At 55.2% G+C, this 24,798-nt stretch overlaps 1 protein-coding gene across 6 annotated transcripts; it reads right to left on the reverse strand.

Moving 5' to 3' along the window:
- Positions 1-821: 821 nt before the first annotated feature.
- Positions 822-13,400, reverse strand: FNDC4 (fibronectin type III domain containing 4). Of its 6 annotated transcripts, none has more exons than XM_063330899.1 (6): positions 13,154-13,400; positions 7,496-7,607; positions 6,770-6,974; positions 5,788-5,877; positions 4,355-4,488; positions 822-2,529 (listed from the first exon to the last, which is right to left on the reverse strand). In XM_063330899.1, exons 3-6 carry the CDS (start codon positions 6,957-6,959, stop codon positions 2,494-2,496), a joined length of 450 nt encoding a protein of 149 aa, XP_063186969.1. In that variant the 5' UTR covers positions 6,960-6,974; positions 7,496-7,607; positions 13,154-13,400; the 3' UTR covers positions 822-2,493. The 6 variants fall into 6 exon arrangements, with proteins under 6 accessions (XP_063186969.1, XP_063186967.1, XP_063186965.1 ...); XM_063330897.1 differs by having other exon boundaries at positions 822-2,526; positions 4,355-4,466; positions 7,496-7,611; positions 13,154-13,375; XM_063330895.1 differs by having other exon boundaries at positions 4,355-4,466; positions 7,496-7,611; positions 13,154-13,375.
- Between the last annotated feature and the right edge of the window lie 11,398 nt (positions 13,401-24,798).

The raw sequence follows: 24,798 nt of genomic DNA on the forward strand, positions 1-24,798 counted from the left end.
CCCATATCTTCCTTGTCTGCTGGCCCTGATGGAGCCATTCCCCTGTGCTGAGGGCTGCCTGGGCCCAGGGTGGGCATTGTTATCTGGGGGCAGCTGGTCTGGGCTGTACTGGGATGGTGCATGTCACCTGCACTGGCGGGAGCTGGCCATGCTGAGGCCATGGAGGACACCAGCCCGCTGTGTGCCAGCAGGTCTCAACCTCTCCCCCCATGTGCCCACTCTGCTCTGGGGTGTCTTTGCCCTACTGCACGCCTGGCTGTGGTCTGCAGACATGGGCAAGCCACACACTTGGTTTCCTTCCCCAGAGAGAGCAGGGGAGGCTGCAGCCAGCAGGATGTCTGGTTTCTCCAGCAAGTGAGTTTGCAGCTGCTTTCTGGCTGAGCACCTTGCTGCCGCATTCCTGTCACATTGCAGCCCATCTCCCTGTCTAAGGCTGGTGACACTGACAGCCACAGCCGGGCAGTACTCACTGCATTCAGCATCTCCTAGCCCATGCTGAAGGCGGGTGCTGTGGGGGAGGCTGGCGCTCTGGGGAGGTTTGGGTCCCTAAAGGTCAGTCAAGAGCCGCACGCTCTTTTCCTCATTTGAGGTTTTTGTATGTTCAGGCCTGGTCTTGTGCCTTTCCTCCCACAGCTGAGAGCACAGAGCAACCTGTAGAAGTTACTGCGGTTGTGCAAGATGAGGTGTGCAGGATGACGTTAGTGGACCTGCACAGCATGCAAGAGCAGGTCTTCCTTTGAGGGCCAAACACACAAGTTCCAGAAGTGCTGGTACACATCCACATGCGCGCACACACAGAGACCTGCAACTCTGCAGGGCCAACGCTGCCTTTGAGCCAGGATGCTTTTATTGAAAAGACTCTGCCACAGGGAGTTGCTTATCCTGTCCCTTCCCCGCCTAGTCCTGCAGCAGGAGCTAAGCAGCACCTGGAATGAAGAGTCCTGAAAGTGCTTTACTGGAGGTTTATTCCTGGAAGACGCTGGATCCTGTGATGCTGGAGTCCAGGGCTGCAGAGCCAGCAGCCCAGCTCAGTGACAGGCTGCAGAGCAGAGCATGGAGGAAGAGCAGGAGCCAGGGCACCAGTGGTGCTGCAGAGAGCCTCTCTGCAGCAGAGAGTCTCCTCCTGTCCCTGTTCCCTCCTACCGCTGGCAAGGGGGCATGCCCGGGCCTGGCCTCAGCCACAGGGCAGTGTGGATACCCAGTGACAGACTTCAGCCTGCAGGCTCTGGGGAGCAACAAGCACAGAGCAGACATCACCTCTTCACAGCCCCACGGTGGTCAATGGCTCACATTGTCCTTGCAGGAGCAGGCAGACTGGGCAGGTAACAGCGAGCCAACAGTCCACCAGCTCCGGGCATTCAGGGCCAGCCCTTTCCAATGGGGCTGTGCCACATCAGCAACCCTGGTGCAGGCTGTGGGACCAGCTCCAGGAGCGGGAGCATCATCAGCGACCATACCCCCACAAGACAGAAGGAGCCAGGAGCAGGATGCGGTGTTTTTGAAGCTAATTATCCCCAGAGCAGTGATGAGCTCTGCAGCCGCATCCTGCTGAGCCCCTCTGAGCCCCTGCTGGCCTCACCACATTTTCTCCTCTGGGCAGCACAGGCACCGCTCTGCTCACAGGGTGCCCAGCAGCTCCCCGCAAACAGCGTGACTGTGCCCTACCAGGGAAACAGCAAAGCCACAGCCATGCCCTGGCACTGCCGGCTCCCACAGCTCTGTGAGGCTCATGCCACCCCACAGAACGGCTCCTACCAGCCCTCCCTGCCTGGCTGCACACTCTGCAGGCCATGGCAGCACTAGCTCCTTGTGCTCATTTGTGTTCTTGTCCCCTGCAGCAGGGAGAGGCCTTGAAGCCCCTGCACAGCAATGATGGGGTGCAGCAGAGCCCTGTTCTCCAGCAGGGATCCCCTCTTCAGCTGTGCTCGCTGGGCCCAGCCCTGCAGACAAACCCTCCTGCCACCTGGCCACAACCTCCCTGGCAGCGCTCGGGCGAATGCCCCCACTGCCCATCCTCTCAGTCTTGGGGCCACAAGGGGAGCAGCCCCTGCCCTCCGAGCCCCGACACAGCAGCTGAGAGCAAGGTCTGCTCCCGGCTGCCTGCAGGCAGGCGGCTGGTGCCACATGGTTGCACCCCGGCCTTTGGCCAAGCCATCACGCAGGGACGTTGCCTCCCCCCAGGCCAGCACACCAGCCCCTCTGCCCCCCTGGGCTGGTGGCGTGTCCCCTGGCCTGTTCTCAGCTCCGCGCTCCGCAGCGGCAGGAGAGCAGGGCCAGTCATGCGGGATGAGCAGGGCCGTGCACTGCATGCACGGCTGGGAGCTGGCTCCATGCACACCCCCGCACAGGCGCCCTCGGGAAAGCGTAAGTTCTGATACATGGATCTTCGCATGCAGAGTTCCAGGCTGGGCACCTGGTGCTGCCTCTTCTTCCAAGGCCTGCTTTGGCTCTGGCAGGATGCCCAGGACCCCAGATGCAGAGGTGGTGCTGCACTTACACCTCGATTATATTGACCGAGGGAGACTTCTTCTATGAGAGAAAAATCTGTGTTAAGGCCCTGTTTTGCTAAGCCCCTGGGATGCAGACCCCACAGCAGAGCCCCCAGGCTCCCACGGCAGGCACTGAGGCCAGCAGATCTCCTCTGCAAAAGGGCTGCCGGCTGCAGCTGAGCCCTCTGCCCTGAGCTGAGGTGTGGGTGAGCTGCAGCCGAGCCCAGGCTTCAGCATCTCCCTCAGGGCACCAAGGGAGCCAGCACTGGAACCCCGGCCTTTTGCAGAATGGTTCAGGTGGCTCAGCTGCACCCCTGGTGCCTCCCTTCAGGCAAGTCCGTTCAACCACACACACTTGCCTCCCCAGGAAGCCTTTCTGCCCACTGCTGTGCCCCAGTACTCCTGGGTGAACAAAGTCCCCCTGTGCCCTACACTCTTCAACCTCCAGGGCTTGCAATGTCTGGTGACTTCTGCCTGGTCCCTAGTGGTAGCCATGCTACACCTGATGCCCTTGGACAGGAGGTAGCTGCAGGGTAAGAGCAGAAAATGTGCGGGGTTAGGATACCATCTGCCATGGGGCAGAGAATCCACAAAGCATGGGATGACTGGCAGCGGAGGGACAGATGAGGCTGCTGAGTGGCAGGCACGTCTCACTGCCATGTCCCTCATGACAGCGCTGGCATGTACCAAGGGAACTAAAGGCTGCAGGTGGTGAGGCAGATTTTCTCAAAAACTGTTACAAGCACGAGCAGGCACTTTCCTTTATGCTAAAAGGAATGTACTTATTGAAGAGCACAGTGGATACATGAATTCAGAGAAGGTGTTGGGAAGGGAAGGGGTTCTGGTTGCTGCACCTGTGTTTTGTAACTCAGCCTTTTCACGCTGAAGCAGGGTGCAGGAGGTGTGTCCCTATGCCCACACTTTATAACAGGGCTCAGATCAAGAGCTGCACCATTGCCTGCTACTTTACAGCAGCTTGGCCCCAAAGCCAGGAGGGGAAGTGAATGCAGAGCTTTTTCTTTCCTATACCTTGCTCCCAGCTTTGTAATTAAGGTCTGCAAGAATAAACTTGCAGTGTTGTCACCTGCAAGGATGCCAAGAGTGTGGCATAAAGACAAACTGAGGTGCATCAGCACTGTACAGGTGAACTTTGCAAGCAGTAGGAACAGGCCTTTGCACCTGCCTTTGCAGCCCTATATGAGCAGGGTCAGTTTGGAAAAGGGATCCAAGAGGAGGGATCTTTTTGGCAAGGAGTAATCAGGAAACTAGAAAAATCTGGAGGAGGAGAACTGGGGCCTTGGAGTTCAAACCAGGAAGGGAGAAGTGTCAGGTGCTGAGGGAGCAGCCAGATGAAAGTACTGCTGCCTCCCCATCCATAGCCGAGCACAGTACCTCCATTAGGATGGGGAAGAGGCTCTGGGGTCCTTCCTATGAACAACTTGTGTGGTGATGGCCTGGAGCTGGCCTCAGTGAAGGCAGAAAACGAGCAGCGATAGACCAGTGCAGGAACCATAGGAACAGCTGCCCAGCTTGTCTGCCTCAACAGGAGCTAGACCTGCCTATGGGATGCAGAAGAGGTGCAGCCTTGGAGGGGCACAGTGAAGGGGCTGTTACAGTGAGAGGACAGGTACCACTCTGCAATGTGGGAGCTGATATCTCATCCAACGTCTCTCCTGAAATCACCCCATGGGGCACACACACTGCCCCAGAGAGACCAGGGCTCACTGCACCCCAAAAACCTTCCGTTTTTAGGGTAAGAGCACGAGCCGGGGTGTTTCTGTGTTTGGAGAGAGACAGAACCTGTCTGGGCAGCAAGCCACAGCAGACGTCATACACCATCCCTCCTGGTAGCCCTCCCCACTCACCTTGCTCCGCAGCAGCCCTCCGCTCGGTCGCTCTGGTGTGCTGTGCTCTGAGGAGGGCTTTGTCTTTTCCTTGTTGTTGTTGGAGTCGTTGTCCTTGATGATGTCATACTGTCTGCAGAAGAGGGCAATCACCGCTGCCGAAAGACAGAGGATGAAGGACTCCCTCACACCGGCTGCCCGCAGCCTCCCCTCCCCACAGCATCCCAGCTGGACAGCCCAGGGCACCCTGGTGTCTGCTCACCCGCACCCTCCACCTGTGCCAGCCCGGGCCACCGCAGGCACCTCTGCACGTGTGGCCAGGCCAGTCTCCTCAGACAGACAAGGCTAAAGCCATCAGGGCACACGTGAGGTGCTCAGTGCCTACGGCGTAGGGCTCTGAGGCCAAAGGTGGGTGGTGAGGCACTCGGAGAGGGACAGCCCTTGAGGTCAGTGAGCAGCTGAGTGAGTTTCTGAGCGCCTCCAGCAAAGCACTGAAGTTACTGGTCCAGTGCTTGCGACTCACAAAAGCCAGCCCTTGGCTTTGTCCTGTCTTGCAAACTGGCTGTGGGGTCGGTCACTCTGTCATGGTTTTACAGCACCCATCTCACGCAGCACACGTCCCACACCGTGGGAGCCTGGCGGCAGGATTCTGGAGCAATGCTTTGAACTATAATCATTAGATGTGTTGAACCCATTCAAACCACAGGGCGTTATCACAGCCACCCGCAGACTGGACCTAATTTCTCCCTGTTGGCACTCTGACAGACCAACCTGTGCGAGGTGTAAGCTAGCAGCAGCCATCTTGTATTTTCTTCCAGTGCACTAGAAAAGTGTTCAAGACCAGGACAAGGAGAGATTCCTGCAAGATGCCACTAGAAAATCCACATTTACTGGGAAGGGAGTAGGGGACAAATGATTTCCCACTCACAGCAGCTGCACGTGACCAGTCAGGAGCTGACTGTTATCTCCTAGACTTCCCTGCTCCCGTACAACCTGCTGTTTGCTGGAGCACTGGCTTTAATCACGTGCTGTAGAGGAGCAAACCACCCATCCTACAGCATCAGCAGATTGAGGCACAGCCACTACCAGCCAGTGAGGCAATGTTATCTGATGTCAGACAAGCTAGCTAAGGCCCAAGTTACATGACAGTTAATGTCAGCTGGGATGCTCCCACCCTGTAATTCTGTTTTACTTGTGTCCCACATTGCCTCCTGCTCTTCCAGCCCAGCAGTCAGGCCAGCCAGCCCACGTGTTCCAGGCCATCGCTGCTGAGCAGTGGCTGTGGTTGCTCCTTTTACCCCACTGGCTCGAGCTCTACAGAGACTCAACGGACTTACTGTAGAGGATGCCAGACCCATACCAACGTGCCTCTGAACTCTCGAGACCCATCCTCTTTGTGGACCCTGGACTGCACCTCTGCCCCATCCTGCTGGAATGCTGCTTGTGGCACTCACCTGCCCACATGAGCAGCACAGCCACGATGATGATAATCTCGCCTGTCTGCAGCTGCCTGTCTTTGTCCAGCCCTTCCATGGTGATGTCACCTGCAGAGAAGAGAGCCCAGGCAGGGCTGGCAGCAGATGCCCTCCCACCAGAACCTACTTCAGGACCAGCAACGCTCAAGGATCTGAGAAGGAGCTCCAGAGCAGAGGGGCCCACCTCCCCCAGACAAGGACAGGTGTGGGATGACATCTTGGCTGGGGAGAGGACATGCAGCCTGTGGCTTTTCTGTCTCACATAAACCATCCTCGCTACCAAAGGTGGTCAGGGATTCTAACAGCTTGTTTGGGTTCTACTAGGGATTGCAAAATACATCTCAGTGATTAGTCCCTACATAGAGACCAGGGCAGGTTAGAAGGCCCTGAGTTGAACACAAAAATTCTGAGGAAAGTAAGCCATCTGCTTGTCCTGTTATACTCTTCTCAAGTCCCTCTCTTATGGCTAGTGCTGGAGACCAATTCCCATGCCCAGTGGATGCCCTCTGGGCATTGTGTCTTTTAGAGTCTTAGATCATATCTCATGGACCAGCATGTAGACAACGTCAAGGCCAGAAGGCACAACATGGATATGAGTAGGAAAGGAGGATGAGGGGCTCCGTCATTTGTGCTTCGGTAGCTTGCAGGCTGGGAGATCTGAGAGCCCGTTCAATATTTGCTTCCTACAGGCAGCAGCTGAGCAGGCCATAGCAGTTGTCCTGGCCACAGCCTGCTTAGGTGAATAGGGTGCAAAGACCTGGGATAGGAGGGCTGTAAACCAGGGCTTGGGGACATGGCCATAGTGGACGCAACATCAGCCTGTACAACCCTGCTACCGGTTATGACCCTGTGTGTCCCAAGCAGCCTGTGGCTCAGGGCAGCACCTTCCTCGCTGGCTGCGGAGACCTACAGGTGTGGCCCCACCAGTGGCACCTGGGCAAGCTGGAAGGAGCTGCCTCACCTTGGTTGGAGCTGTTGGAAGGGAGGCGGTCAGTCTCCTTCAGGGTTCGGAAGTGGACGCGCTTACTGGCCTGGCTTTCCCCGTAGAGGCCGATGCTCTGCACCTGGATGATGTAATCAGCATCCTCTGCCAAGTCCCACAGCACGCAGGCCCGGTTGGTGGTGTTCACCTCCCGGATGAACCGCTGCATCTGTCCATCTTGCCGCTGCCGGAGTGAAGAGCTGTCATCCCCAGGAGGCTGTTCCCAGAGGCACTAGACACAGGCCCCTGTCTGCAGGGCTGTGCTGGGCACACTGCCCTTACTCCTCCTTTCCTGGGCAACCATCCACCCCTGGGGTGTGCCAGGCTGGCCAGCACTTGGCTATGCAGCACCCCTGTGTGGCCAGAGCCAGGTGCCTCCCTGGAGAAGCCACCATTGTCTGGGGCTGTGGAGGCAGAGCAAGGCAAGCAAAGAAGAGTTATGTCATGGCTGAAGCACCATACTTATCCAGAGAAATCACAGGGAAGCCACTGGAGGGACAGCTGCCCCCAGCACAGCCCACGGTCTGCTGCCTCCCACCAGGATGGATGGCTCAGACAGGGTGCCCTGGCAGGGGCTGCTCAACAGCAGAAGTGTCCTCAGGCAGATGCCAGAGGAGCTCCAAACTGCGGCAAAAGGGCTGACATAGGAGCATGCTGGTAATCAGTGAGAGGGGTCCCCAACCCCCAGGGACAGAGCATGGATACCTGCTGTAAGATGGCATAGCCGATGACCACATCTCCTTCTGGGACGTCCCAGGAGACTGTGGCAGAGTTTGCCTTCAGCTGTGTCACAGTCACGTTGACGGGGGATGGTGGCCTGTCTGGGTGAGCCAGGGATGGACAAAGGCAAGGCACAGGAAAGAGGCAAAAGAAGATGTCTCAGAAAAGGCACTTGCCCCTGCACACCACCATGCGTGGCCTCTCCAACACCTGCCCTTGGCAGCACAGTGGCCAGGGCGACAGGGAGCAGCTTCTCTGGTGAACCTGTCCCCAGGAGAGGAGTGGCACAGTTGGTGCACAAGGCTGAGCCCCTCACAGCAGCAGCACACGCACGGCATGGTGCTTACTGGCCTCGTGGTAGCTGCCCACTGTGACAGGAAGGTGCGCAGGCACAGAGCAGCTCCCTGCCTGTGCAGCTGCCCCTCTGTGACGCCTGCTGGCTTTAGCAGCTCTCAGTTGCTGGCCAGGACTCCTCCCTGCCTGGCTGTTGGTGAGAAATGTGCTCACTGCCACCTTACCCTCTGCAATGTCTTACAGCAGCAAAGGAGGACAAGCTCGCATGACATCTGCCTGGCTCTTCTCTAAAGGGCTTGCTTGCGGTGGCAGACATAGCCCATTGCTCATAATACATGTTCCACCTAAAAGGGATTAGCAGTGCTGACCATGTGCCCAGGCTGCAAGACCCAGCTAAAGACACAAAGGGCCGCCAGTGGTCTCCTTCCACCTTGCAGACACTGAAATGGGAAACGCATGAAGGCCTGTCCTGAACAAAAAAGAATTACAGAGTTTAAGAGACTGTCATGATAATTTAACCAATCCGTGCAGCTCAAAATCACATTAAACATCCCTGCAGCCTGTCTCAGAGCACTGCAGAGACCCTGCTATCAGACAGGAGGATGACATTCACATCAGCTCTTCATGAAGGCATCTGCTTGCAGATCTCAGGTACCTTCACTGCTGCACAGATGTTAATCTGTTGGAAAGTGTACTTCATTCAGCTCCAGCACCAGCAGAAGCAGGGCTGCCTGGCATGACATGCTCCTGCTCAGCCTGGGAACAGAGTATATTCTTGGCAGGGAAGTCCTGTAGGGTCCAGAAAGTCCAAACAAATCCTACATTAATGCAATTCTTCAACCAAGACTGTGATGGTAAAATCAGAATCCTCTAAGCTCTGTGGCTGTCCCACGGATGTGCACATCATGAATGCCTGGCACGCCACCCAGAACTGCGTAGGAAGCAGCCCAGACACAGTATTTATATATCAACTGTGACAGAAAAATGGGGCAGCTTGGAATAAAAACACTATGCAACTCAATCTGGCGATTTCATCTGCCTGGCATTACTCTCTGCTCTAGAGTGGGGAGGAAAGCCCAATGCAGAAGGCAGAGCTGACTTTCCCAGCAGCGCAATGCCATCGGCTGCAAAGCTGGCAGCAACACTCAGCTGCCGCTATCCTTTGGAAAGCTGTCCTGATTGACCCATGGTCTGCACCACCGTAATTTTGAGATTTCACAGCACTAGGAGCATGGCAGGATCCTACACAGGTACACATACAAAGCCAAATTTTGTCTGGAAATTAGACACAGGAGCGCCTGAATAAAGACACTGAGGCTGCTGTTTGAGCATCATTTCTCCCTGTATACAAGGCAGTGTCCTTCTACAAGCTGCTTGTGTAGCACAAGTTCAATGCTGTGATTTATACAGATAGAAAAAGAGTGCCAGAGGATACCTAAGAACAGGAAAAAAGACAACCGTAGACACCAACAACAACCACAGTCATTTCTGCAAGTCAGCTATTTAAATGCATTCATTCACATTTGAATACACCCAGCCCCATGACAGATCTAACAGGAAAAGGCTGCGATTCGCACTCTGAGAAATGCGGGCTTGTGGTTGGCCTCAGGCGACTGAGACAGCCAGGAGGGTTACCCACAGAGTCCAGAAAACACGTTCTCAGAGAGACAGCGGGGCTGAGTGCATCACCAACAGAAGCCTACTGCATCACCAGGAGATAGTCATTGGAGACAACACAAACAAGGACATCACAGGATGCTGCGCCCTCTCTTCCAGAACAGGAGGCTGGAAACTAGAAAGGATTCAAAGACACTTGAATATCCTTTATCCCATGAAGAGTGTGTCTCCTTAGAGTTTTACCAGTGGGACTCTGTTTCATCACTCTAACCTGTGATAGAGAGTCTCTGAGCCATGTCCTTATCTGCACACCCTGGTCTCCCACAAGCCAACAGCAAAACAGGCTGAATAAAGCTGTGCTCCCCAGAACTGGCCACTGACTGGGGCACGCGTGTTCTGTGCGCACAGGAGTTGAGCTCCCCACACATATGCTCTGGTTTTCTACTCCAGCCACGGACAGCGTGCAAGTTCGCTGCACAACTAAGAGCTGAGCTGTAGACAGCACCCTGTCCGCTATCAAATAACCACTCCCTTGCACTGCCCCACGCAGAAGCATTTCAGTGTGTGTGTGTGTCGGGTGCTGCAATGTTTCTGCTAACCTTCAGGCGTAAGAACAGTTGTGCAAGGCTACCACTATGCTAGCAAATGTAATGAGGTCAGGAACAGCCCAGGAATCCAGTGGTGGAGACCGGTCCCGGCAACTACTTCGGTCTGAACCAGCAGCATGTGCCCAAACCACTCCTGGGCACGGGTCAGGAGCTAGCACAAGCCAGGAACTATTCCTAGTAGGTATCATCGATGTGCTCCCCTCTTTGGAACTTGTCAGCTTAGTGCTACAGACGTGACCAGATCCTGCCAGCTGGCCTCAGGACAAGAAGAGGACCTGGTGCTTCACAGGATACATCTACAGTAATAAATTGGGCAGCTTTTAACAAAATAAGAAGAGGTCTGAACATGCCCAAACTGGGCAGTTGGACTTCCCAACCTTTAAGTGTATGTGAGGAAATTAAAGGCAGAGTCTGACATTTCTGCAACATAGAAGTCTGTGGATGAAGTTTGCAGCAGGCTCTCAGCTCTGCACAAGAATTTTCTAGGATTACGCAGGGAGCCCAACCTGGCCCAGCCCAGGTTTTCAAGCTGGGGATGCTGAGACATGGCCCTGGGGCTGAGTCACTCTACAATTTGAGAACAAGCGCACTGCACTGATCCATGAGCCATGCTGCTGGGTCCACACAGGGCTGACAGTATTGCTTGAACCGTACTTAGCCAGAGCTTGCACAGGCCCTGTGTAGGGACCTTCACTCGCTGGCAGCAGAAGGGCATCCCAGGGGGAATACCACCCTGGTATCAAACTGCAGAGACAGCACACTCAAAGACAGCATGATCTGCTATTCCACTCAGAGTCAATCTCCAAATGTCCCAAATAGAAAGAGGGCAAGAGCACATGAGGGGCACTGCGGAGCCACAGCACACGTGACTGATCAGTGCTTCAGCCCTCATGCATCATAAACACACAGTGTGCAGGCTCCAGGCAAGCAGACCCGAACCTGTGTGACAGTGACACCTGAGGGTGTCCAGCCCGCAGCTCTTCGTTGGAAAAATGAGTGTCCCATGGTCAGTTTGCAGTTCAGAAAACTGCAGAAAAGATATTTCTGAGCACATGGGATTTGCAGGCCTAGCAGGAAGAGATAGAACGAGAAGTTTCAGAAGTCAAAACTAGAGAAGTTCACCCTAGAAACATGGGGCAATGTTTAATCATGAGGATATGCAAGATGAGACCTCCATAGGACAAAAGGAAACGGCCTCAAGTTGTGCCGGGGGGGTTTAGGATGGATATTAGGAATAATTTATTCACAGAAAGAGTTATCAAGCATTGGAACAGGCTGCCCAGCGAAGTGGTTGAATCACCATCCCTGGAGGTATTTAAAAGATGGGTAGACGTGGTGCTGACAGACATGGTTTAGCGGTGGTTTTGGCAATGTTAGGTTAATGGTTGGACTCAATGATCTTAAAGGTCTCTTACAACCCAGGCAGTTCTATGGTTCTATGACAGCCCACATCATAGAAAGCTTTGCATATGATCCCCACATCAAGCCTAATGTTCTCCAGCCTGCTCTGCGGCTGAGGTCAGAGCATTTTCATGCTAGAGGTGTTGCCATAAAGATCAGCGAGCGCAAGGGCTCCAAAAAATGTAGTCTCTGAAGCCAACTGTTAAAAACATTCCTGTAATGCCAAGATGCTCCAACACTCTGCTGGGCTCTCTGGCAAAAGCATGCCACAGTTAAGCCCTGCCCAATGCATTAATCGCTAATGATTCTGCATCATTTATAAGTTGCCCAGCTTCACTTTTGATTAAAGCCATATTAAGAAACGGGCACTACCACAAAAAGAGCAATCACTTAAGGCCTGGTGCACCCTTTTGTCCTGGCACTACAGCAGTGCATTCCTCTCAGGCCTGCTGAAGAGGAAGAGTTGGTCCTGCGTGCTGGCACCACAGCACACCAGCCTGAGGCTGGGCAGCATGGAGGGTGCCCTGTGTGCAGCTGAGCACTGGGCTAGATCTGCCACGCCACCTGGCTTCATGGGTGAGAGAAGGGGCCAGACAGATGCCCCTCAAGAACGATGTTGGCAGAGGGATGTGGCACAGCCCCACCGGCGCCTTCCCCATCCCGCTGTGACTCAGGAGAGGGGACCTCACCTGCCCCTCAGCCCGTGCCCTTGGGACTGCTGCTCAAGGGCACCTAGATGTTTGCCCAACTTACCCCTGCAAAAGGGAGGTAAGCATCAGACTGCACATCTAAAAATAAGTGGCCCCTTTTTAACAACCCTGACTGCATTTCTTCCTGAATCCGTCAGGCTCTGGAGTATGTATTTTGCAAGGAGACTGAAAACATGGCAGAACATACCAGACCATGTCTGATTCCCGCAATTCAGTTTAATACATCAGTAACCTGACAAGGGGCAAACAGACAGCAGAAAGCTGCCGCTGACAGAGAGGCATTCAGATGAGCCAGGGGAAGAAGGTACCCTGGGCGCTTACAAGACCCCGTGCTTCAGCGAACACCAGCCCAGAGAAAGCAATGCTAGAAGGCACGCAGGGACGGCAGTTAGCACCGCATCATCCCTGCCCGGGGGGTCCAACGCCCGCAGGACTCCGCTGAGGGGCAAGGACGGGACACGGGGAGCCCTCTCCGCGGGGGCACCAGGAGAGCCCGCGTTTCCCCACCGCCCGGCCCAGAGCCGGGAGGCTCCAGGAGCCAAAGCCGCAGGGGGCGACTCCAGGTGCCCCGGAGGAGCCTGGTGGCCCTCCCCGGAGGGCAGCCCGGCCACACGATCGCACCCGCCCCGCGGGGAAGGGAGGCGACACGGCCGAAGGCACGGCTGGCCTGGAGGCCGCGGCGCCCCGGGGCCGGGCGCAGCCCCAGCAGGGTTCGGGGGGCTGGGGGGGGGGGGGGGCGGGCCAGGCCCCGCAGGGTCGCGGCTGAAGCCGTGCCGGGGGCGGGGGGAGGCCGGCGGGAGGGTCACGCAGCGGGGCCGGGGCACGGCGAGGGACGGGGACCCCCGCCCGGCGCCCGGCCCAGTCCCCCGCCCGGGGAACGCCGGCTCCACGCCTCGCCTGGCCCGGCCCCGCCGCGGGCGCCCGAGGAGCGGGACGGGCGACCGGGCCCCGCGGCAGAGAGCGAGGCGACGCGCGGCGTCCCGTCCCCGTCCCGGCGTCCCAGCAGCACTTACTGGCTCGCACGAGGCAGAGGTCGCAGCTGAAGAGCACCAGGACGGGGTTGAGGAAGGCGGAGAAGCGGGCCATGGCGGCGGGCCGGCGCAGGGGAGGCCCGGACTGCGGCCCCGGCCCGGGCGACGGCCACGGCCACGGCCCGGCTCCCTGCGCCGCGGGACGGTGCGGGGCCGAGCCCCGGCCGCAGCGCGGGGGGGGCGGAACGGCCGCCCGATCCTCCCCCGGCCCGCTCCGCCCAGCACCGCCCCCCAAGCGGCGCCGCAGCGGCTCCGGCACCGCCCCCCGCCCCCGCCGGTGCCTCCCCCGAGACCCCGGGCCGTGGCCCCGGTCACCAGTGCCGCCCCCGGGAGGTACCCGCCAAAGAGCCAGTGCTGCCCCCCGCCCCGGGCCGTGCCCCGGTAACCACCAGTGCTGACGCCTGTGCAGTTCCCCAGTAACCACCAGTGCCTCCGCGTGCTGAACCCCCAGTAACTACCACTCCCCCCGCATGCTAAACCCCCAGTAACCGCCAGTGCCAACTCTCCCCAGGAAGTTTTCCCTCCTGCGGCATGTTCATGGTCCCGTGTTGCACAAAGACCCTCCCTGCTCCACTGTCCCGCTGTGGCACGTCCATGCACCCACACGCTCCTCCACAGCCTGTGGCTCCTGCCCCACGGGTTTGTGCTGAGGCTGCACGTCCCATGGCAGCACAACAATTCCCCAGTGTCGTGCCGGGCCTGGCTGCACTCTCTGTCCTGCTATGGGAGCATCGGTATGTGGAAAGTGGCCATCGTGCAAAAGGATGGCGTCTGTCTCTGCGGAGGGCTCTCCCCCGGTCCCTCTGGAGGCTCCTGCATGGGACGGCCTCAGGCTGGGCCAGCACTGGCTGTCCGCTTGCCGTGCCCACAGCCAGTCACTTCACTGGGGCACAGGGCCGCCCCACGCAGCCCTGCCCGTGCTGCTGCAGACAGCGGTGACAGATGGCGGGGGCCTCAGTCACCTTCTTGTCCTACAGAGGGTTCTCCTGCATCTCCGGGCTGTGCTGCAGAAGGTTCCTGGGAGGCATAGGGAGAAACCTGTCCCATCCTTCTGGGGTTTCATTGCAACACTGAGCTGTTTGGCACAGGTGTAGGTGGTGCTGGCCAAAGCCTCGACCCTTGGAGCTGCAGATGCAGAGTGATCGCCCACCACCCTAATCCATTCAGTGCAGCTCAGACGGTCCTCTCACATCTGTGTGGTCATCAATTAATGAGTTTATCCTTGCAAAATTCCCCTGACCTTGAGCACCCCAAGGGGCTGTCTGGGCGTTTGACAAGAGCTGGCCCCAGCAGAGCTCTGATTGCTCCTAGGGGCTGTGCCTGGGGCAGGGTTCTTGCCAGGCACACGTGGAAGAGAGCTGCAGTTGGAGATGCTCCTGCATCATGGCACCTGAATGCTCAGTAATGGGGGCAGCCACTGCAGAACAGCTTCCCTTTTGCCCCATTGAGCTGCAGACCTACGTCCAGCCATGGTCTCTTGCTCACCTGCTAGAGAAGTCTGAATGGAGGCAGTGACACTTCGAAGTACTGCTGAGAGCAATCTTTAGTCATTTGTGGGATGCTGGCTGTCCTGGACGTAACTCATCCTTGTTGTAGTCCAGGCTGTTGCCCCTCAGACTCAGGTGCAGTGCTTTCTGCAGGGCCAGCTGTGCTGCAGACTGTCCACAGGCAGTGATTAACCATAAACGCCCATGTTCAGGTGCCTCTTCTTGCCTTCAGTCTGACCAAACAGGTGTTGTGCGGAGCTGTCGGATGCTGGGCATAATGGGTTTTACTTGTAGGACCTTCCCTGCCCTTTGGCACTTTGCTGCTGGGGACAAACTGGAGAAGCAGACACGTGTGCAGAGCCACGGGGGCACCATGACCAAGACTGGCCAAGGCTCAGCACAGCATGTCTTGATGCACACAGCAGGGCACAGCACAGCGTGGCACAGCCAGGCACAGCAGGGCAAGGGAGGGCAGGGCATGGCAGGGCATGGCCGGGCATAGCAGAGCACAGAGAGCTCAGCATGGCACAGCATGGCAGGGGTGATACGGCATGGCATGGCACAGCAGGGCACAGCATGGTGGGACATGGTGTAGCAGGGAGCAGCGTGGTGGTGCGGAGCACGGCACGACACAGCACAGCATGGCCAGGCGTATCACAGTGCAGCGGGGCAGAGTATGGCAGGGCGTGGGGTGGTGTGGCAGGGCACAGCACAGCACCGCAAGGAATGGCGTGGTGCAGCATGGCAGAGCACAGCACAGCGTGGAAGGGCAGGCTGCCAGAGAAGCAGAAGCTGCAGCAGAAGGCAGAAGCAAGAGACAGGTAGGGGCTGCTGGAAGATTCGAGGAAAGCCTGGGGCTGGTGAAGTTGCAGGAACTTCAGTACTAGAGTGATGGTGCTTTCTGCTGCAGCACCAGGCAAGGAATGGGACAGCCCTGAGGAGACAATCCAGGAGGCGGGAGACCTCTCAGAGGTGTCGTATGTGAGGTGAGGCCTGGGAAGAGGAGCAAGCATGGCTTCTCCAGTTTATGGGGGAACACGACCCGTCCTCACCTCTGTGTGTTGAGGAGGCGATGGCACAGCCTCTAAGTGGGCTGGAGGGCTTGTCCCTGAGCATACGGATGATGTGAGAGGACTGCATCCAAGCAGGGACCCATCAGCACTGGGGGCTCCACATGCAGGCAAGCGTCCTGGGCAGTGGGGCCATGGTCATGCCCAGTGACAGTGAACACCATTGGCTCACTGGTGCCATGACTGCTGGGGCACTGAGAGATGCAGACACTCAGGCTGGTGCCCCCAGCACAGTCCCATCAGCTCCTGGGCAGCTGGGAATGCTCTGGCCTCTCCAGGGTGCTGCTCCATGTCAGCATGAAGGCACAGGCATGAGTTGTGTCCCATCTGCAAGAAAGGCAGCACTGGGCTAGTGAAGTGGTAGGAAAACAAGGAAATGAACCCAAACCATCCTCTATTGCCCTACAGGCAGTAAAACACTGTTTTCTGTTGGCGAGGGAGACTGAAAGGAGGAGTCAAGCCAAGTGGGAATCTGTGAGCTCCCTTGGTTCCAAGGGGCTGCTAAGGTGGCTCAGACTAGCTGCGACTTTGGGCAGACCTGGGGACTCCTGAGGCTCCTCCCTGCCCAGCTGATGTCATTTGCTGCAGCCTGTGTTGTCCTGGCTGTGCAGCACAGCTGGAGCTAAACAGCAGACAGACCAAGCCCTGGATGTGGTCAGCCTGCGGCAAAGGTACATTGATGAGCATTGAGCATGCACATGCATAAGTCAATGCACTAGCACCCCCAAAACTCTTTCCCGGTCACTTCAGAAGGTCTTTCCTAGTTATAGTCTGTGCTTTGGAGAGAGCTGTGGAAGACCAGGGTAGTGCTGTTGCCATGGGAAGGATTTAATCTGCAATGTCAGTGTGTAAGGGACAAGTTCCAGCCAAGTGAAAACAGAAGTCTGGCAGAATCTGGGTTAGCTTTCCAGCTGTATGGCAGGTTGGGTGGCCTTTTGGCCTTGTCTGGGTTGTTCAATCGCGTTTCTTGGGTGCTCTTGGTGGATCAGCAGATTACCTCTCTCCCATACTGAGCTTCCTTGCTGCTGACTGCTCTGTAGCATAGGTTCCTCTGTTCAGGCAGACCACTAAGCAGCAGCACAAATGTGGGTACAGATGTCAAAAGCTTCTGGTCATACTGCAGCTCTAACCCAAATAACCTAAGTCAGGTCCTTCCTCCCAAACACTGGCTTAACTTCAAGCCATGCTTTTTTCTGTGGCAGATTGACTTCTGTCATTTGTTATGCTTACGTTTTAGTGGATTGGTTATTTTACCAATAATATGTTTACCAAGTAACATGCTAAGCTGTTACTTCAGCTCCAATAGTTATCAGTACCATGACTTTGCTTCCTGCTATACATATGTTTGCATGCTTTTCTGGGCATTTCTCAGTATGCTCTTGCTACGCATAAGTAGCATCTCTCAGAGCCCTTGGAGTACAATCTTGAACACTGACATGTTGTCTAGTTGCTTATCAGTTGCATGGTTTGGGTCCCTTCAGTTCAGATTGCATAGCTGCAGCAGTTGCTCATTTGCTCCCTGGCTTGCCCGGCATTACAGTAGCCTGCACTGGTGTGGTCAGATGACGGCGACATGGCAACTTTTAAGACATTTTTGGAGAGCTCAGCACTGTAGGTGTAGGTATTGGTGGGTAATGCGGTTCTTTGATAGCAGAAATGGGTGTCCATTAGCACTGTGGGACAGTTTATTCTGCATCCCCACAAAGCCACTTTCAGGGGATGAGGTTTCTGTGTCCTTTCCCTACGCTCCAGGCTGCACCCCTATTGCTCACACAGGGGGAGTATCATGCTGTGATCGGTGGAAGTTTACATCTGACCACCCTTGGCCACCACTGTTGGCTGAGTGGCATCCCCAGGCTTCATACACCCGCCAGACTGGTTGTCCTGGACGTGGGGAAGGGAAACCCTGTGCCTCTCTGGGCAATCCTGGGAGTTTAGCAGCCATCTCTCTTCAGTGCCACACCATCCCCTTGTGCACTGCACCGGGGGAGAAGCCTGTGACTGTGCACGGAGAAGCACGATGTGCTTTGGGAGCAGAGGATAGCATTTATATCTGTGGGTTCAGTCTATAAACAATAAATACTTAGAGTGCAAACTTTCCACACATATTTTATTAACATTTGAGAGTTTGGGTTTTTGGCCAGGCGAAATTCAATTTGCAGTCGCAAATCAGGAACTAATACATCTAAATTGTATTATGTGCCTTGCAGCGCCTTATACTTGGAATTCATTGCGGAAATCCAGCAGCAGGCTCAAGATCCCATCCTCACCCGTGCAGCCTGGGCTGCAGGCCCCACAGCCCCAGCCTGCTTCGGTTCCCTTCCATTCCTCTCCCCGCCAGCCAGACCTGCACTGCTGTCCCGCCAGGCCAGAGCCTCATCCCTGGCCGTGCCCCCCATCCCTGGCCATCCCCCTAGGGTGCTCTGCCCATCAGCCATCCCTCCTGCTGGCCTGCATCCGGGGTGCACTGCACCCCTCTTCGCTCACACAAGCTGCCCATGGGCAAATGCTGCGTGCAGGCGAGGAGCACGTGCCCCCTCAGCTGTGTGGCTGCAGCATGTGGCACCGGCTGTGCGACGGCGGATGGGTGCAGATGCTCCGCTGCCTCTGTGCTTGCTCCCTCCTGTGTCCCACACACCTGGCCTTGCGCACACATGTGCCGTAGGAGGCTCACTCAGCAAAGAGAGAACTTCATGGACTCCCTGGTTCTGGAAGCCTTTAAATACACTCATCATCAGTCTTTCATTTTGGCAGTCTCTGAGGCAAAGGCGAGGCTCTGGGAGAGCTGCTGGCAGCAAGGGAATGCCCTGACTGTGGCGCAGGAGCCTCCTGTGCCTGCATCATGTCACCCTGCTGTCATCTGTCTCTGCCCAACACTGAATACACCGGCACAGGTTCCCAGAGCATTGGGCATTTATCTCTGTGTCTGTATCTGTGGCCCTTGGAAGCTGGGAAAGTTTTAGGTTTATGATGTGCCTGTGCAGAAACTGCCCATACTTTGTATCATACAAATGTTATTGATTAAATGAAACCCACAATGGATGCATGGATTTTGTGTCCCTAATCTAAGCCTTAGGCAGCTTTTAACCAGCATTCACAAATTTACTAAAGAAATTAACATGACGTGACCTGCAGTAACTGGGTCCTGACCCGGCGGTCCTGGACCTCCGACTGTTCCCTTCCTGGGACGCCACACTCCTGCAATTATTTCCCCAAGAAACACCAAGTTTATGAATGTCTGCGCAAGTCTCCATCCTCTCCCTGACACAGCAGGTCTGTGTGGGCCCTGTTCTGCCTCTATCTGCCTCCAGAGAGTGGCAGAACAGTGCTGGCCCAGCTTGAAAACCTGGCTGTCCCAGCTCCCCAGGGCAGAGCCTCCCATGGGCTGCTGTGACATGAGCGGGGCTCACTTTGGCAGGATTATGCCTATGGAAATAGCCAGCAGCTGCTGTTGTGACTCAGGGCGGCCTTTTCCAGGTGAGCATCATCCTTCAATCAGCTGCCATCTGTCCTAGAGGAGGGCTGGAGAGGGTGCAAACACCAGATCTGCACCCCCAGACCTTGTATCCCAACTGGCCCCACGGTGACTCACCACACGCTCTCGCCAAAGCTTCTATGGCTGCTCTTCTGCACTGACTGTTCTGGAAGACAATGTCCAAGGTACTTTGTGAGGGTTCATTCACATCAACTCAGCCATGTCTGTGTGCTGCTGTTTTTCATTTCCTTCCCATGGAGGTGGCATTAACTCATTGATCCCTTGTGATAATAATAATAACGGAGGGCAAAGGTACAGCAAACCACAGATGTTTTCTATAAAGCTGCTACAGGAAACTCCCTCATTGTCTTCAGCCAAAGAACAGTCTCAGATCTGTCGCCAGGTTGTGGATATCAGCCCTTTGAGGCTTTATGAACTGTATGAAATGTGGAAAGCCGCTCTGCTAATCATTAATAATTCCCAGTACTCCTTTTTGGTTCATTTGGTGGTGGCGTTTTTTTACCGTATGCTGCATAACTGGTTTTGGGGAATTCAGTACTGCCCAAAACCAGACATTTATACTTTTGATTTTCACAGGGTATTGTGAAGTCAAGAGTTCTGCTATGTAATTGTGTGCAATGCAAAAAGTAATTTATTCTGTTGAGTTTAGACCAGCCACTCAATTATTTCTTCTGGCACTTCGTAGTTTCTATTGTAAGAAACAGTTAATAATTGTTTGCTATGTATATACACTACACCATTTATGACACCATAGATCCTTATCATCTTTCCCAGCTGATAATCTTTTTTCTACCCTTTTAAGGTGGGACACCTAGACAGCATGTGGTGTTTGAGATGTGAGTGTCCTATGTTATCAATACATTGATAATAATGTTGCCACTCAGCCTTTTCCCAGATAATTTATACGACATGAAGGTATCGAAGCCAAGAGCCTAGTAAAGCTAAAAAGGGACCTGAGAGGTGTGTTGACAGCAAAAGTATCCAGTGTTAACATGGTCATTGAGCCCATGAATGATGGAGTTACTGAGCTGCTTTGCCTCTATCAAAGCCCACAGTGGCACCCCGGGAAAGCAATTTATCTGTTATTGCTCATTGTATAAAGGAGGATGCAGATGAGCAGAGAAATGTACAAAGCACTGAACCTGGAGCAGGAAAGCTACCCCAGTGAGAAAAAAGATGAGGGGCACTGGACAAATGCTGCATCCCAAGCTGAACACTGCTCTGTAGTGACCAGCTGCCATGCAAAAGGAGGTGTCATGCACCTGTGTAAATGGGCCCATAGCCTGCAAGAAGCCTGATCGGGCTCAGATGCCTCATCATTCTTTCCAATGAGGGTGGTGAGACACTGGAACAGGTTGCCCAGAGAGGGGGTGGAGGCCCCATCCCTGGACACATTCAAGGCCAGGCTGGATGAGGCTCTGAGCAACCTGATCTAGAATCATAGACTCATAGAATCATAGAATTGCTGAGGTTGGAAGGGACCTTTAAGATCATCGAGTCCAACCTTTAACCTACCCTGACAAGAGTCACTTCTAAACCATGTCCCTAAGTGCCCCATCTACCCTTTTTTTAAACACCTCCAGGGATGGTGAATCCACCACCTCTCTGGGCAGCCTATTCCAACGTTTAATAACCCTTTCAGTGAAAAAAATGTTTCCTAACATCCAATCTAAACCTCCCCTGACGTAACTTGAACCTGTTTCCTCTCGTCCTATCACTTGTCACCAGGGAGAAGAGGTCAGCCCCCATCTCTCTACAACCTCCTTTCAGGTAGTTGTAGAGGGTGATAAGGTCTCCCCTCAGCCTCCTCTTCTCCAAGCTAAACAACCCCAGCTCCCTCAGTCGTTCTTCATAAGGTTTGTCCTCCAGACCCCTCACCAGCTTTGTAGCCCTTCTCTGGACATGCTCCAACACCTCAATGTCCCTCTTGTAGCGAGGGGCCCAAAACTGAACGCAGTACTCGAGGTGGGGCCTCACCAGTGCCGAGTACAGGGGGACGATCACTTCCCTAGTCCGGCTCACCACACTGTTCCTGATACAGGCTAGGATGCTGTTGGCCTTCTTGGCCACCTGGGCACACTGCTGGCTCATATTCAGCCGGCTGCCAACCAACACCCCCAGGTCCTTTTCTGTCGGGCTGCTTTCGAGTCACTCTGCCCCAATCCTGTAGCGCTGCATGGGGTTGTTGTGACCCAAGTGCAGGACCCGACACTTGGCCTTGTTGAACCTCATACCATTGGTCTCAGCCCATCGGTCCAGCCTGTCCAGATCCCTCTGCAGAGCCAACCTACCCTCAAGCAGATCAACACGCCCGCCCAGCTTAGTGTCATCTGCGAACTTACTGAGGGTGCATTCGATCCCTTCATCCAGATCATTGATAAAGATATTAAAGAGAACCGGCCCCAGCACCGAGCCCTGGGGGACACCACTTTGTGACCGGACTCCAACTGGACTTAACTCCATTTACCACCACTCTCTGGGCATGGCCATCCAGCCAGTTTTTTACCCAGCGAAGAGTACACCTGTCCAGGCCATGAGCAGCCAGTTTCTCCAGGAGAATGCTGTGGGAAACAGTGTCAAAAGCTTTGCAAAAATCCAAGTAGATAACATCCACAGCTTTTCCCTCATCCACTAAGTGGGTCACCTTATCATAGAAGGATATTAGGTTTGATAGGCATGACCTGCCCTTCACAAACCCATGCTGACTGGGCCTGATCACCCTGTTCTCCTGCACGTGCTGTGTAATGGCACTGAGGAGGATCTGTTCCATGACCTTCCCAGGCACCGAAGTCAGACTGACTGGCCTGTAGTTCCCCGGATCCTCCTTCCGGCCCTTCTTGAGGATGGGTGTCACATTTGCCAACCTCCAGTCAGCTGGGACCTCCCCGGTTGTCCAGGACTGCTCATAAATGATACCAAGTGGCCTGGTGAGCACTTCCGCCAGCTCTTTCAATACCCTTGGGTGGATCCCATCTGGCCCCATAGATTTGTGCACCTCCAGGTGCTGAAGCAGGTCCCTCACCGTTTTCCTTTGGATTACGGGGGCTTCATTCTGCTCCCCATCCCTGTCTTCTAGCTCAGGGGTCTGGGTACTCAGGGAACAACTGGTCCTACTGCTGAAGACTGAGGCAAAGACTTCATTAAGTACCTCAGCCTTTTCCTTATCCTTGGTCACTATGTTGCCGGCCCCATCTACTAGAGGACAGAGATAATCCTTAGTCCTCTTCTTATTGCTAATATATTTATAGAAACTTTTTTTGTTGTCCTTGACAACAGAAGCCAGGTTTAGTTCCAGCTGGGCTTTGGCCCTCCTGATTTTTTCCCTACATAGCTTCACTACCTCTTTGTAGTCCTCTTGAGTGGCCTGCCCTTCCTTCCAGAGGCCATAGATCCTCTTTTTTTCCCTAAGTTGCAACACTAGCTCCCTGTTTAGCCAGGCCGGTCTTTTTCCCCAACGGCTTGTCTTCTGGCACATGGGGACAGCCTGCTCCTGCGCCTTTAAGACTTCCTTCTTGAAAATCATCTAGTTGAAGATGTCCCTGCTCACTGCAGGGGGGTTGGACTAGATGGCCTTTAGAGGTCCCTTCCAACCCAACACGTTCTATGATTCTATGATCTTCTGCCTGGTAGCGCTGGTACCTCTTCTGGGGCTTGGTGTCCAGACAGGTGCTTGGGCTTGAAGAAGAGAGAAAACTCACCTAAGAATCCTTAAGAGGAAGGTTTGGGAAAAACAGGTCACGGTGAAAGCCCAAATTAGCTTGGGTTGTTTAGCCTAGAAACTATGAAACTGAGGGGGATGTGCTGACAGCTTCTCTTTATATGCCTGACAGCTGCCAAGTATATACAAGGCTGCTGCAGAGACTGAAATGGTCTGTTCTGTGTCTGGGGGTAGAACTGGAGCCCACATTGGCCTGGCCTGCATGGAGACCAGGGCTGGCCACTCCTCTCAGTGTGACACTGGGGGATGCTGATCTGGTTTCCAGTCCCTCCCTCCCCCAAGGGCTGTCTTGCTGCCTTTCCTCTGAGCTCTCCTCCCTGCTGTTGCTTCTGACAGGGACACAATAGTTTGCCATCTGCATCACTAACACTGGCACCTGCTCATTGTTTGCTTGTGGTGATTGTGGGATTGTCCCCCTTATCTGTGAGTAGAGCTGAAGCTCCCAACTGAAGCAGAGAGGTTGTGCCTGCCAGCCTGCCTGGCTCCTCCAGGTGCCTCTTCAGCGCGGGTAGTGTGTCAACCTGCACCACTGGTGTGGTGCTCTGCAAGGTCAGGGAAGAGCCAGGGTGGCATGGGAAGGAGGGAAAACATGTGCAAAGCCTGCATGTCACCAGCTATGGGCAGGCAACTGTCAGGGACATGGGACAGCAAGACAACGCTGCCCCATGGGCGCCCCGTGCAAGGGAGACCCCTCTGTGATTGGGGTATTACATGTGCCAGGCATGGCAGTGGTGTGGTGGCATGGAACCTCCCTCTCCAGCACAGGGACTGACGGGGGGGTAGCCTTTGCATGGAAGCAGTCAGGGACCAGGCGTGTCCAGGGACGTCGGAAACCAGACTATCTTGTTACACAGTGGGGACCCAGCCACCCTGCCTGGAGGGAGCAGGATTTATGAGACCACACAGATTGGCCTCGGAACCTTGTGCCTGCCACTGCTGACAGTGACATGGCCTGTCCCTGCAGCAGGTCATGGGGCTCCCACGTAGTGCCTGGAGCCTGTAGGCTGTAAGTGTCCTCCCTGCTTTGCCCCTACTCTGCACAGCTGCATTTCTGAGGTTAGGGCCACGGCCGTGCCTGTCCTCACCCGCTCCTGTGCTGGCCCAACCGCTCTCAGACTGACAGGGAGCACTCCTGTAGGCTGAGATGAAGGCATGGGGATCCCTGCACACAGCCCCCTCTGTCCACTGACTGCATCATCTGATACCCTCTGTAGATCATTACTTCCTACCCTCAAGCCTCCATGTGCTTATACACAGTTTTGGTGGGCGGGAAAGGTCTGATTTCGTGGATGGGTCATTCTCTCTCTCCTCCTGCTGTGTTCCATCCCCTTTCAGACTTTGCTACCCTGAGATGTGGTCCCTGGCCAGCAGCCACGTCTGACCCTGCTCATCCCAGTGCCTGCTCCTGCTGCTGTCTGTCTGCCCTGTGCAATGTCTTGGCAAGGAGGACCCAGTCTCTGTCAAGCCCCTCTGCACTGTTAGAGCAAGATCTAGGAAATGCTGCCAAATGCAGGGCCATGCCAGCGACTCTCCTCTCCATCACCCCACAGCCATGCAGAGCAGCGCAGGTCATGCAGGAAGGGCTCATCATGGCACGGGCTGCTCAGAGCCGTGCATTTCTAGACAGACCACAACTGAGGACTGGGACAGCTGCACAGGAAGCTGTGTCTGCAGGAAGACACAGAGAAGGCAGAGTTACTGAATGCCTTCTTTTCTTCGGTCTTCACTGATAAAGCCGTCCCTCACACATCCCATACCCTGGAGGCAAGGGGGAAGGTCTGGAGAGAGGAAGATTTTCCCTTAGTTGAGGAGGACCGGGTCAGAGACCACTTGGCCAAGCTGGACATTCATAAATC

This window comes from Chroicocephalus ridibundus, chromosome 3 (genome assembly GCF_963924245.1).
Source record: "Chroicocephalus ridibundus chromosome 3, bChrRid1.1, whole genome shotgun sequence".
Taxonomy (NCBI): Eukaryota; Metazoa; Chordata; class Aves; order Charadriiformes; family Laridae; genus Chroicocephalus; species Chroicocephalus ridibundus.

Bases quoted from the DNA above. Each gene is read 5' to 3' on its own strand.
- FNDC4 (XM_063330893.1), bottom strand. From the start codon at position 13,226: ATGGCCCGCTTCTCCGCCTTCCTCAACCCCGTCCTGGTGCTCTTCAGC. The intron at 7,612-13,153 runs GTAAGTGCTGCT...TGGCTCACCCAG, and splicing joins CCTCTGCCTCGTGCGAGCCA to ACAGGCCACCATCCCCCGTC. The intron at 5,878-6,769 runs GTGAGGCAGCTC...TCTTCTCTGCAG, and splicing joins TTCCAACAGCTCCAACCAAG to GTGACATCACCATGGAAGGG.